The sequence below is a fragment of the Bison bison genome, unplaced genomic scaffold, assembly GCF_000754665.1.
Source record: "Bison bison bison isolate TAMUID 2011002044 unplaced genomic scaffold, Bison_UMD1.0 scf7180017864213, whole genome shotgun sequence".
NCBI classification, from domain to species: Eukaryota; Metazoa; Chordata; class Mammalia; order Artiodactyla; family Bovidae; genus Bison; species Bison bison.
Window position 1 is genome coordinate 9,048,351 of NW_011494785.1, and position 12,493 is coordinate 9,060,843.

The following is a 12,493-nucleotide window of genomic DNA, read 5'->3' on the forward strand; positions in this document are numbered from 1 at the left end:
ACATCTCCTCCAACACCACAGTTCAAAAGCATCAATTCTTCGGCACTCAGCTTTCTTCACAGTCCAACTCTCACATCCATACATGACCACAGGAAAAACCATAGCCTTGACTAGACGGACCTTTGTTGGCAAAGTAATGTCTCTACTTTTGAATATGCTATCTATGTTGGTCATAACTTTCCTTCCAAGGAGCAAGCGTCTTTTAATTTCATGGCTGCAATCACAATCTGCAGTGATTTTGATAAATATTTAGGTGCATTTAAATTAAAATTATCATCTGAGGCATAATATTTTGATAATTAGATGGGTTTTATGGGTAATAGATGCCTGTGGTTATAATCTGCATTTACTGAAAAGTTTGCTACAATTAAAAAGAAAGTGGTAACTTTAGCCTGTGGACATACTAGCTATTTATATACATGAGATCAAGTAATCAAAAACCTTTTCTTTAATTTCCCACACTCTTAATATGGGTAACTTTTTTTCTCGCACATGTTGACTCAAGTGCTGTCACCTCAGATACTTAAGTCTGCACCCTGTGCTCCACACACAGATGTTCACATTCACTCACACCACTGGTGTAGCACGTACTGTGTGCTCTTAAGATTAGTTGAATATATGAATGTGATTATGTTCTTAAATAAATGTACTTTAAAAGCACTGTAAAACAACAAAAATGAGCTGTTGGTTTGTCTTATAAAATACAATTTGAAGCTTTTTGCAAAACAAGTGTAATCAAATTTTTAAATTGCACCCATCCTGTTCCACACTTGAATTGGTTCCTTAACTGTTTTAAAACCTGACAGTTGGCAAATGTCTGTATACTGTTTTTTCTGACATTATCCCTGAAAAAGATTGATTTAATACTCAGTTGTTCTGTGATTATAAAATTGACATAAAAACGTGTTTCTGTAAACTTTCAATAATGAAACAGTTTATAACAAATTGCACTAAACTAGAAAGTGACAGTGGTCAGATTATCACCAGAATTTTTTCCCATTGACATATAATTGATGAGTCCTTTTCTGATTTTAGAACTTTACAGTGATTTGCTATTTTAATTTCGGTGAATTTACCAGTGTGTTACACATTTTCTGTGAAAATTGTATCCAAGCTTTCTGATATTCACAGCTAAAAATTATATAATCTGAAAAAAAGCAGATGGATATAGTTGATTTTACACTGTGTTCTACTGGTTTCCAAGAAAAGACAAGCTAGGATACATGGTAGAGATTATAAGATATACAGATACAGAAAAGTGTCATGCCTTCAGCTGATTCAAGAGCAATTTTCCCAGCCCATTTCAGGCACATGAGAGTATATTCCTGTCTTTAAAGACTTCAGTGTTTCATTTTGTTTATTAAATAGCCATTACTGATAAGAATTTTCTTACAGGCTGTCTGATGCTTTATGCATCTCTGCCTGCTATGATCTCAGTTTGTACTGTTCCCCAAGTACATAATAATTCCTGTGATTATTATTTAATAGCCCTAGAAGACTTTTCAGATCGAACTAGAAATTGCTTTCCAGGGATTCAGACTCCTCTGATATGTAAGCTGCAGTGTGAACCTAGTTTGGTAACACTTTTTACAACTAACATATTGAAGTCATTAACTAAGTAGTACCCTAGTAACTCACAGTTTAATGCCAGAACGCTTAGTTGCTTTGAGTCATTTTGCCTTATGTTTGGACAGAGTTAGAAAGCACTTGGAAAGGGAATAGGTAGATTTGCCCTATTTTAGGTGTAATCACAATATCCAGTTATCTGCAGTTTCCTTACGAGGCAGATCAGTACTTGAGTTAGCTGACTTGTTCACTACTACGAAAGGAGTGGAAATCCGTTTAAGGTCCCTCGAGGTATAAAAAATGAATAATTTGCAAACGAGTCTGTAAAATAGCATGACACAGTGGGACGAGTTCAAAGCTGTGAGACCCTGCACCTTGGTTTCTTCATCTGTGAAGCAGAGGAATGATTGTGCCATCACCCAGAAGTTGATGCAGTGATTAAATGAGCTGTGTGTGTACATGAACTGGAACAGAACCTTGCACAGGGTATTTACTCCATGCCTAGTAGTGAAGTGACGGAAGTTACTACTCCTCGTACTTCTGCTCACGGGCAGTAACAGTGTCTTTTGTGCATTGAAAGCACTCAGCTCCTCCTCGTTCACCGTATCTTCCTCTTATTTTCCTCCTCATGAGCTTGTAGGACAGATACAACTGGCTAAATGCTAGCCTTTTTCACCTCAGTTTAACTTGCATGTAACTTCCCCTGTACCATTTAATGAAGTGTCTCAGTGTTCTGTTAAGGGTACACAGGTGTCCATAAAGTCTGGAATTATTGACAAGATTTCTTGGGCATCTTGTCTGTAAAAGAATAAAATATTACAAATACTCTTAAGCCTTATGAATCCACAGTAGAACTAGTTCTTCCAAAGTTAAAGCATACATATATACAACATAATATGACTGAGCCTTAAAAAATGAAGTAATGCCATTTGCAGCAACAAAGATGCAGTGAGAAGTAAGTCAGAAAGAGAAAGACAAATACCATCAGTTCAGTTCAGTCACTCAGTCACTCAGTCATGTCCAACTCTTTGCAACCCCATGGACTGTAGCACGCCAGGCTTCCCTGTCCGTCACCAACTCCCAGAGCTTGCTCGAACTCATGTCCATCGAATCGGTGATGCCATCCAGCCATCTCATCCTCTGTCGTCCCCTTCTCCCACCTTCAATCTTTCCCAGCATCAGGGTCTTTTCCAATGAGTCAGTTCTTTGCATCAGGTGGTCAAAGTACTGGAGTTTCAGCTTCAGCATCAGTCCTTCCAATGAACACCCAGGACTGATCTCCTTTAGGATGGACTGGTTGGATCTCCTTGCAGTCCAAGGGACTCTCAAGAATCTTCTCCAACACCACCGTTCAAAAGCATCAATTCTTATGCTCTTAGCTTTCTTTATAATCCAACTCTCACATCCATACATAACTACTGGAAAAACCACAGCCTTGACTAGACAGACCTTTGTTGGCAAAGTAATGTCTCTGCTTTTTAATATGCTGTCTAGGTTGGTCATAGCTTTTCTTCCAAGGAACAGGCGTTTTTTAATTTCATGGCTGTAGTCACCATCTGCAGTGATTTTGGAGCCCAAGAAAAGAAAGTCGCTCACTGTTTCCATTGTTTTCCTGTCTATTTGCCATGAAGTGATGGGACCAGATGTCATGATCTTAGTTGTTGAGTTTTTAAGCGAACTTCTTCACTCTCCTCTTTCACTTTCATCAAGAGGCTCTTTAATTCTTCTTCGCTTTTCTGCCATAAGGTTGGTGTCATCCGAGTATCTGAGGTTATTGATATTTCTCCTGGCAGTCATGATTCCACCTTGTGCTTCATCCAGCCCAGCCTGGCATTTCTCATGATGTACTCTGCATGTAGGTTAAATAAGCAGGGTGACAATATACAGTACATCAGCCTTGATGTACTCCTTTCCCTTTTTGGAACCAGTCTGTTGTTCCATGTCCAGTTCTAACTGTTGCTTCTTGACCTGCATACAGATTTCTCAGGAGGCAGGTCAGGTGGTCTGGTATTCCCATCTCTTTAAGAATTTCCCACAGTCTGCTGTGATCCACACAAAGGCTTTGACGTAATCAGTAAAGCAGAAGTAGATGCTTTTCTGGAACTCCCTTGCTTTTTTGATGATCCAACAGATGTTGGCAATTTGATCTCTGGTTCCTCTGCCTTTTCTGAGTCCAGCTTGAACATCTGGAAGTTCTCGATTCGCATACTGTTAAAGCCTGGCTTGGAGTAATTTTGAATTACTTTGGTAGCGTGTGAGATGAGAGCAATTGTGTGGTAGTCTGAATGTTCTTTGGCATTGCCTTTGTTTGGGATTGGAATGAAAACTGACCTTTTCCAGTCCAGTGGCCACTGCTGAGTTGTCCAAATGTGCTGGCATGTTGAGCGCAGCACTTTGACAGCATCCTCTTTTAGGATTTAAACCCCACATGATATCACTCACACGTGGGATCTAAAATATGGCACAAATGAACCCATCCACGAAACAGAAACGAGACTCACAGACAGAGCGCAGACAGGTGGTCCCCAGGCGGAGGGCGGGTTGGGGGGATGAACTTGGACTTTGGGGTGAGCAGATGGGAACTGTTCCATACGGAATGAATAAACAAAAGGGTCTGCTGTATCGGGGGAGGGAAGTATACTCACTATCCTGTGATAAACTGTCATGGAAAAGAATATTAAAAAATGTGTGTGTATAGCCGAGCCACTTGCTGTACGTCAGAAATTAACACAACATTGTGAGTCAACTCTACTTCAGTTAAAAAATTTTTTGTTAAACCAGAAAGAAATAAAGCAGGTCAAATGCCTCCCCTTTCAAAGCTTTCCCCCCTCATGGGAAGTTGAGAAAGAAACACATATGAACTTTTTCTGGCATAAATCTTTCTTAATTGTGTTTAAAATATCAATCACTTAACTAGAGCTCCATACATCGTGAGAAGTACCTTTTCATTCCTTCAAAGCTTTTAAGTCACAGTGGAACTGCTGGCACTGAAGCTGACCATGACGACAAGGCAGGGAGGGGCAGATGCTGCGGTTGAGAGGGCCAGTGCTCAGAGTTGATTTAGAAACTCAGATAAAACTGAGGAGAGGGCAGCAGAGGCTGAGACAGTTGGATCAACCCAATGGACATGAGTTTAAGTGAAGGACGGGAGCCAGGCGTGCTGCAGTCCATGGGGTCACAAAGAGTCGGACACAACTTAGTAACTGAACAACCACCTCAGGAAACCAGTTCAAGAGCACAAATATTGGTATGTGTTATTAATCACTTTTGGTTTCAGAAAGAAAAATGATTGCTATCACTTAGGTTTAAAATGATATTTTTATATATAAATAATTTAAAAATGAGTATAACTTCATATACGAGTTTCCAGGAACATAGATGTTATATTTGCAGGAGGTAGCCCTAAGGCTCTACATTTTTTAATGTGTAATCAGGAGATCCCCAATTATCTGAATTTGCAAATATGATTGATCACTGTTAAACCAAATGTTCTTAGCCTTCAGGAGAACCACAGGATGAAAACAGTTTATTAATCGAAGAAGTGAATGAATTTCCATCTTTTACACAGTCACCAGTAATTTCTTCTGAGAGACTAAGTCTACCTAAGTCTCAGAACGTCCTCACGAATTGTACTGAGAAGAACTCCAGCTGCTCCATGTCCAGCATGGATTACACTGCCTCTGGGTCCAAGAAACCATCCTCTGGAACCTCCTACGGCAGAGGGCCCAGGGGCACATTCCCCGGTTCCCAGAAGTTTCAGTTAGTTATTTCAAAAGCACCCAGTGGGGACCTTTTGGACAAACATTCTGAACACTTTTCTAACAGACATTTGCCATTCACCCCACGCACTTTAAAAACGGAAGCCAAATCTTTCCTGTCACAGTATCGATATTATACACCTGCCAAAAGAAAAAAGAATTTTACAAATCGGCGGATAGAAGCTGAAACTCAGACTGAATTAAGCAGGTATCACACTAACTTACAGTAGATGCTTTAAGATGCGGTAGAAATTAGGTGCTGTCCCTTGCGTTTCACCGTGTGCCTGCTGTGCCAGGCTCCACGTCTGCTGGTGTCCTTTGATTGCAGTGAGACTAACGTAACTTCTCCTTCTGCATGAATCATTATTAGAACTATCAGAGTAATTGTTAAAAAAGAGAAATAGCTATTAAACTTGTCAAGCTCTTTATAAACATGAATGTTATATATTTTAATTTATTGTTTCAGACGTGGTACTAGAACTTTTGTGTGGTTTTAAATATACTTCCAGAAAATCCTTAAAATACGTTATCAAACAGCATTTGTATAAATATGTTCATTGATTTATGTTAGAAATGGCAAAACAGTGGACTGTGTGCAGGGAGAAAAAGCAGTTGTCTAACTACCCCTGTGCTCCCTTGCCTGCCGGTACTCAGCAACAAGTCCTCAGGTATAATGTAGACAATTGGGATAATTTCTGGAAATTAAATATAATTTGCCTCAGTAATATTTTCATATACAGTAGTACCTGGCACACAATGAATATTCATTAAAGGTTGCCAAATGATTAAAGAAAGAAGCAAATCTTGTTAAGTATTGAGTGTCAGCAGATTTGTAATTGTTTTTCCTAGTGTTATATAAATGAATACTTATTTGGTACTAGGTTTTAATTATTTTTAAAAGTAAAAAACAGTTTGTGACTAGTATCTTTTTCTCTGGTTAAATATAAGAAGTATAACAACATTAGTCTGTATACATTTAAAGAATTAAGAAATTAAACCTAATGGTAGGATCTTCAAGTGAAGAGGAGATGATGAAAGCAAATGTTAGGTTGCTGCCAAAGTAATTGAGGTTTCAGACCTTGAATTTTAAATCATTATAACTAGGCTCAAACACATCTTTATTGATCAAAATAGGAACCATTACAATCAACACATTTTTGCCAAAGAGAAATAAGTTTGTTTATTCCTATAGCCTAAAAATCCATGCCTCAGGATTCAGTGACCTCTTGGAACACATTTTCTGCCTCGGGCTGGCTGTGGAAGATTTTTCCTTGCGAAAAGTCGTCGGGTTGCTTAAAGAAGTGGTAGTTGGCGAGAGGTTAGGTGAACATGGCAACCGAGGCAGAACTTTGTGGCCTGATCTGTTCAACTGTTGAAGCATGGGCTACGCAGCGTGCAGTTGGGTGCTGTCGTGGACTGCAGGCGCTGCGGTCTTCATGCAGCTCGTTGATTTGCTGAGCATACTTCTTGGATGAAATGTTTTCGCCGGGACTCAGAAAGCTGTAGTGGATCAGACCGGCAGCAGACCACCAAACGGTGACCATGATGTTTTTTTGGTGCAAATTTGGCTTTGGGAAATGCTTTGGAGCTTCTTCTCTGTCCAACCACTGAGCTGGTCATCGCTGGTTGTTATATAAAATCGACTTTTCATCGTACGTCACAGTCCGATTGAGAAATGGCTCACTGCTGTTGTGTAGAATAAGAGAAGACGACGTGTCAAAATGATGTTTTTGATTTGCAGTCAGTTCATGAGGCACCCACTTATCAAGCTTTTTCATCTTTCTAATTTGCTTCAAATGCTGAACAGCCATAGAATGGTCAACGTTGAGTTCTTCGGCAACTTCTCAAGTAGTTGTAAGAGGGTCATATTCGATGATGGCTCCCAGTTGGTCATTGTTAACTTCCGATGGCCGCCACTACGCTCCTCATCCTCAAGACTCGGTCTCCTTTGCAGAACTTCCTGACCCACCACTGCACTTTACAGGCGTTAGCAGTTCCTGGGCCAAGTGCGTTGTTGATGTTGTGAGCTATCTCCACTGCTTTACAACCCATTTTGAACTCGAATAAGAAAATCACTCAAATTTGCTTTTTTGTCCAACATCATTTCCATAGAGTACGTATAAAATAAATAGCAAGTAAAAGTCATAGGCAAAAAAACATAAAGCAAGGTGTGCACACTAAAAGGATGTGTAACATAGCCACATTTATTTAAGAATGCATTCCAGTATCAAATGGCAAATCTCAACAATGCAAAAACTGAAATTACTTTTGTACCAACCTACTATATTGGGTAGCTAATATATTGGGTTGGCCAAAAGGTTCATTCAAGTTTTCCATACCGTCTTACAGAAAAACCTGAACGAACTTCTTGGCCAACCCAATAACATACTTTTCTGATTATGTTTTTGACAGCTCTTTCAACATAATAGTTCCCATTTCCCTAGCCCCATTCTATCCAACTGAAATCTAGCTGCTATTTGAAAAAGGAACAAGAAGCATATGTGATCCAAACCATATCTATTTCCCAGTTGTATCATTAGAAATCTCTCAAGTTTTTTTTTCCCCTAGATAGTAAAGCTTGTTTTCACAGTGTTTGTGTCTTGAAGGTTTAACAATAATTTCTTTTAAAATATTACAGCTTTAAATCTGATTTTGAGACAGTTGAGATCAAGAACGCCACAGATTCAGAAATGAACATAACGCAGGTAATAAAAATGAGACCTCTTTGTGTTACACGTTAGGATTATAGCTGCCTTAATTGAATATGTGTAGCTCTTTGAACTGTGAAGAATAATCTCTTGGTGACATTTTTTGCATGTGATATAACCAGTATACAGAAGTATTGCCTATTTACAAATGGTTATAGCTCTCCATGAGTGGCCAGATGGATCCTGCCCAATCTGCTAAGTCATTTGTTGTTAATGTGTTTTCTAGATGGTTGCCTGGCTGAATGGATGGATGGATGAATAAAATATCTTAAATTCTTTTTTTTTAATACCTTAAATTCTTTTCAAAGATGGAGACTCAAATCACTAAAGGAGCCAGAAAAAATTATACAGAAGTTTAGTTTCTATGCCTATTTTCTTTTTTTTTTTAAGAGTTGCCACTGATATATATAAAAATAGATGGATATTATTCTGTGCTTGCTCTTTTTACTAGATCGTAAAAATCTTTTTTAGTGTTTGTATTTTGAATATTTAGCAATCATTTCTTTTAAACTGTTACAGCTTTAAGTCTGACTTTGAGATAAACTTTTTATTAATCATGCACTTGCTAATCATACAATTTTCAAGTTATTGTTGAAATTTTCAACAATATCCTAATTTTCAAGTTGTTTGTGAAAATGCTTTGTCTATTAAAATCACAAACAGACTCAGGGATAGAAGAATAAAATATAAGCACACTCAGCTTTTCTCCTTCCTTCTGAAAGTGGGTAGAGGATTGTGGGTTTGCATCTCGGCCATTAATAGCTGTGTGACATCGGGTTCTGCCACTTAAGGCTCAAGGACAGATGAGTTCCTCTGAGAGCTGAGTTACCACATCTAGAAAATTGTGCTTTTAATGCTCAGGATCATTGGAAGGAACAGGTGTTGGAGGTAAAACACCTAGTCTGACCTGGGCTCAGTGAGTGATGGCTGTGCTAGCTTGAGATGCAGGAAGAGGGCTACCTCCACAGGTGACTAAGTAGACTAAGCAGAAGGCCATTTTTATGACCTTGTACTCCGAAGGTGTATCTGTAACCCTGTAAGAAAATGGCATGTCCCTTCCTCTATAGTCAGTACCACCAGCATCTACTTGAGTATCAGCTGCAGTAGACAGACCAACATTCAAAAGCACTTTTAACACTGTCAAGCACTACACATAAATTAGCATTATCAAGGTTAAATCTGATCATTATATGCTCGGCACAGTACGTGGTCCCCAGTCAGGGTTCTGTAAAAGTAGAAGTTTGTTAGTGTTGTTCAGAGTGCCAGAGCTGCCACCGCTTTTACACGTTCGATAACATTGGAAACAGATGGCTGTTTTGAGTTTCTGAATAACAGGGTATTTACTCTCAAGTTAACTTAAAACTTGAATTTCATTTTCTCTTTATATATATGTATGGTACTTAATACCATTTAAAATATTCCTCATTAAAGTATAAGAAATTGATTTATCTTTAAATAAATTTAAGAAAAAAGTCTTGATTGTATGAAAAATGAATTCTAAAATATCCTTTGTCCTAAAGGCATCAGTCACTTTTTTCTGCTGGATATCTCTACTCTCTTTCATCAAATATTTTTGGAAATTTGATGTTTTGCTTTAGCTCTTCTTTCATCGTATATGTTTGAAGCAAAATAAAGACTTATTCTTCTCGTTGTGTCTCCAGGCATCTGGTTGTGTGTCATATGGTACCAAAGGAAGAACAACCCCTTCACCTTCACCAGGGCGTGAGTTACCGTGGGGCAAGGTTAGAGACAGTGCCCTCCAGTGTTCCTCGTCAAGGTATTCCACCTGTTTGTATCTAACCACTTTCCTGTGCAGCAAACGTAGAGCAGCGTGAGTCCTGGTTCATCTACATGCACTCCAGTCTAGTTTGGTATTACGCAATTCAGTTTACTAAGGAAATATTACAAAGTAGGTAGTCACTAGAAAAGTGCAGATGGATTCATTCTGCTAATTCCTCACTAAAGGGAGAGGGGACCCTGGCTTGAACTCTTTCCCGTCACTATTCATCCAGGAAAGAATTTTCCCCAAGACACATCCTGCAGCGCTGGTGCTCGCCAGTTCACACGGCGTAGATAGGGCTGGAGGACCTTGCCACTCGAGGACTTGTCATGTGTGATCTGAACACTCATCATATGCTTTGTAGAGGAGGCACTGTTTTTTCAAATGATTCATCGTGTTTAACAATTACGAAACACTGCCTGTAAATAAAAATGATAGGTGGTTGGTCGTATAGAGCCTAAAAAATGCCTCTGATAGCTTTAACTGTCAAATGCATTTCCAGTGTCAGAGTTTGGATATGAGATGAAGGTGGTAGAAGGGAAAAAAGGACTCACAGATCAAGAATGACCTCCTAGAGGAGGTCTCCTTCCCTCGTGGAGCATTGGTAAAGAATGTGCCTGCCAGTGCAGGAGACACGGGTTCCACCCCTGGTCCGGGAGGACCCCACTGCCAGGGAGCAGCTAGGCCCGAGTGGAACAACCATTGAGCCTGTGCTCTGGAGCCGGGAGCCACAGCTCCTGAGGCCCGCAGGCCCAGACCCACACTCCGCAGCAGGAGAGGCCACCGCTGTGAGAGGCCTGCACACTGCAGCTGGGGTAGCCCTCACTCTAGGCAACTAGAGACAAGCCAGAAACTAGGAAGATAATAAATAAATAAAAAGTAAAGGTTTAAGAAAAAAAGAATCAAAGACATCCTATAGCAAACTGGAAGCAAGCACATGCAATCCCTCGGGCCCGGGTCTTTCCTTAGGCCTTTCCTTGGGGAGAGCTCACCTGTCAAGGCTTTGTGGGGATTTGGGGGGAGAAGAAAGGGGTTATTGCTAACTGCTCTGTCTAGAAATTCCTGATGCTTTAGCTCTCATCAGTTGAGCCCAGTCTGCAGTGAATATAAAGAATGACTTCAAGAAAGCGATAGTCATCTTTCCTAGTCAGTCAGTTTAGTCACTCAGTCGTGTTCGACTCTTTGCAACCCCATGGACTGCAGCATACCAGGCCTCCCTATCCATTACCAACTCCTGGAATTTACTCAGACTCACATCCATTGAGTCAGTGATGCCATCCAGCCATTTCATCCTCTGTCGTCCCCTTCTCCTCCCGCCTCAGTCTTTCCCAGCATCAGGGTCTTTCCCAGTGAGTCAGTTCTTTGCATCAGGTGGCTGAAGTATTGAAGTTTCAGCTTTAGCATCAGTCCTTCCAATGAACACCCAGGACTGGTCTCCTTTAGGATAGACTGGTTGGATCTTGCAGTCCAAGGGACTCTCAAGAGTCTTCTCCAACACCACAGTTCAAAAGCATCAATTCTTTGGCTCTTAGCTTTCTTTAAAAGAAGTAAAATATTATAATTGAATATACCTGTGAATAGAAAGCTTGGAATTAACTAATGATGATATAACTGAATAACACACGGAATTTATCATAATGGCCAGCTTACAGTTTTTTTCCATAGGAAAATATGTTTCCAAACGTTTCCAACATCATTTATATTTTACCCTTATTCAAATTGATTATCCTTTTTACATGATAAGTTTCGTAGTACAATTTTTAAAAGGATTACGAATTTGTAATTAGAAGACTAGTTTAAAAAATCTGTCTTTGCTACTTACTAACACATGACCTTAGCAGGTTACTTAGCCTTTCTGCCCTTTGGTGATTTGTTTAGAACAGTAATATCTTCCCAATATACTTGACAGGGTTATCCTAAAGATTAGATAATGAATGTGACAAGTGCTTTGAAATTCTGAAACCTGTTTATTACTAATGTATTACTGTATGCCAATCATTGCTTTGTTCAGATATTCTAATTTTCTTTTTCCAGGGCAGTATGTCAATATTCACTGCAGCCTCCTTCAGGGAGAAAAATATATTCTGAGTAAGAGCTCTTTGACTGCCTCATTTTGCTTAGTGGAAATGAAGAATTAAGGCTCACAAATTTTTATTAAATAAGTCAAGATTGAACATGAATTTTTCTTTACAACCAGCTTTGGGGTTTGGTCGTATGCTATGCTATGCTAAGTCACTTCAGTCGTGTCCGACTCTGTGCGACCCTATAAACGGCAGCCCACCAGGCTCCCCGTCCCTGGGATTCTCCAGGCAAGAACACTGGAGTGGGTTGCCATTTCCTTCTCCAGTGCATGAAAGTGAAAAGTGAAAGTGAAGTCGCTCTGTCATGTCCAACTCCTAGCGACCCCATGGACTGCAGCCTACCAGGCTCCTGCGTCCATGGGATTTTCCAGGCAAGAGTACTGGAGTGGGGTGCCATTGCATATAGTACACACTAAATTTTAGAGACGGAGAAGGTGATGGCACCCCACTCCAGTACTCTTGCCTGGAAAATCCCATGGACGGAGGAGCCTGGTAGGCTGCAGTCCATGGGGTCACGAAGGGTTGGTTGGACACGACTGAGTGACTTCACTTTCACTTTTCACTTTCATGCATTGGAGAAGGAAATGGCAACCCACTCCA

General features: G+C 40.0%; 1 protein-coding gene across 5 annotated transcripts in view; it reads left to right on the forward strand.

The window, feature by feature from the left end:
- SPATA7 (spermatogenesis associated 7) overlaps positions 1-12,493 on the forward strand; it is a 31,351-nt gene that overhangs the window by 14,437 nt on the left and 4,421 nt on the right. For 3 of the 5 annotated variants that reach the window (XM_010845150.1, XM_010845148.1, XM_010845152.1), the window contains 4 exons: positions 5,063-5,532; positions 7,963-8,029; positions 9,694-9,809; positions 11,847-11,900. In XM_010845150.1, coding sequence (XP_010843452.1) covers positions 5,063-5,532; positions 7,963-8,029; positions 9,694-9,809; positions 11,847-11,900 — 707 coding nt within the window. The remainder of the gene's footprint in view (positions 1-5,062; positions 5,533-7,962; positions 8,030-9,693; positions 9,810-11,846; positions 11,901-12,493) is intronic. The other 2 variants (XM_010845151.1, XM_010845149.1) reach the window with 2 other exon arrangements.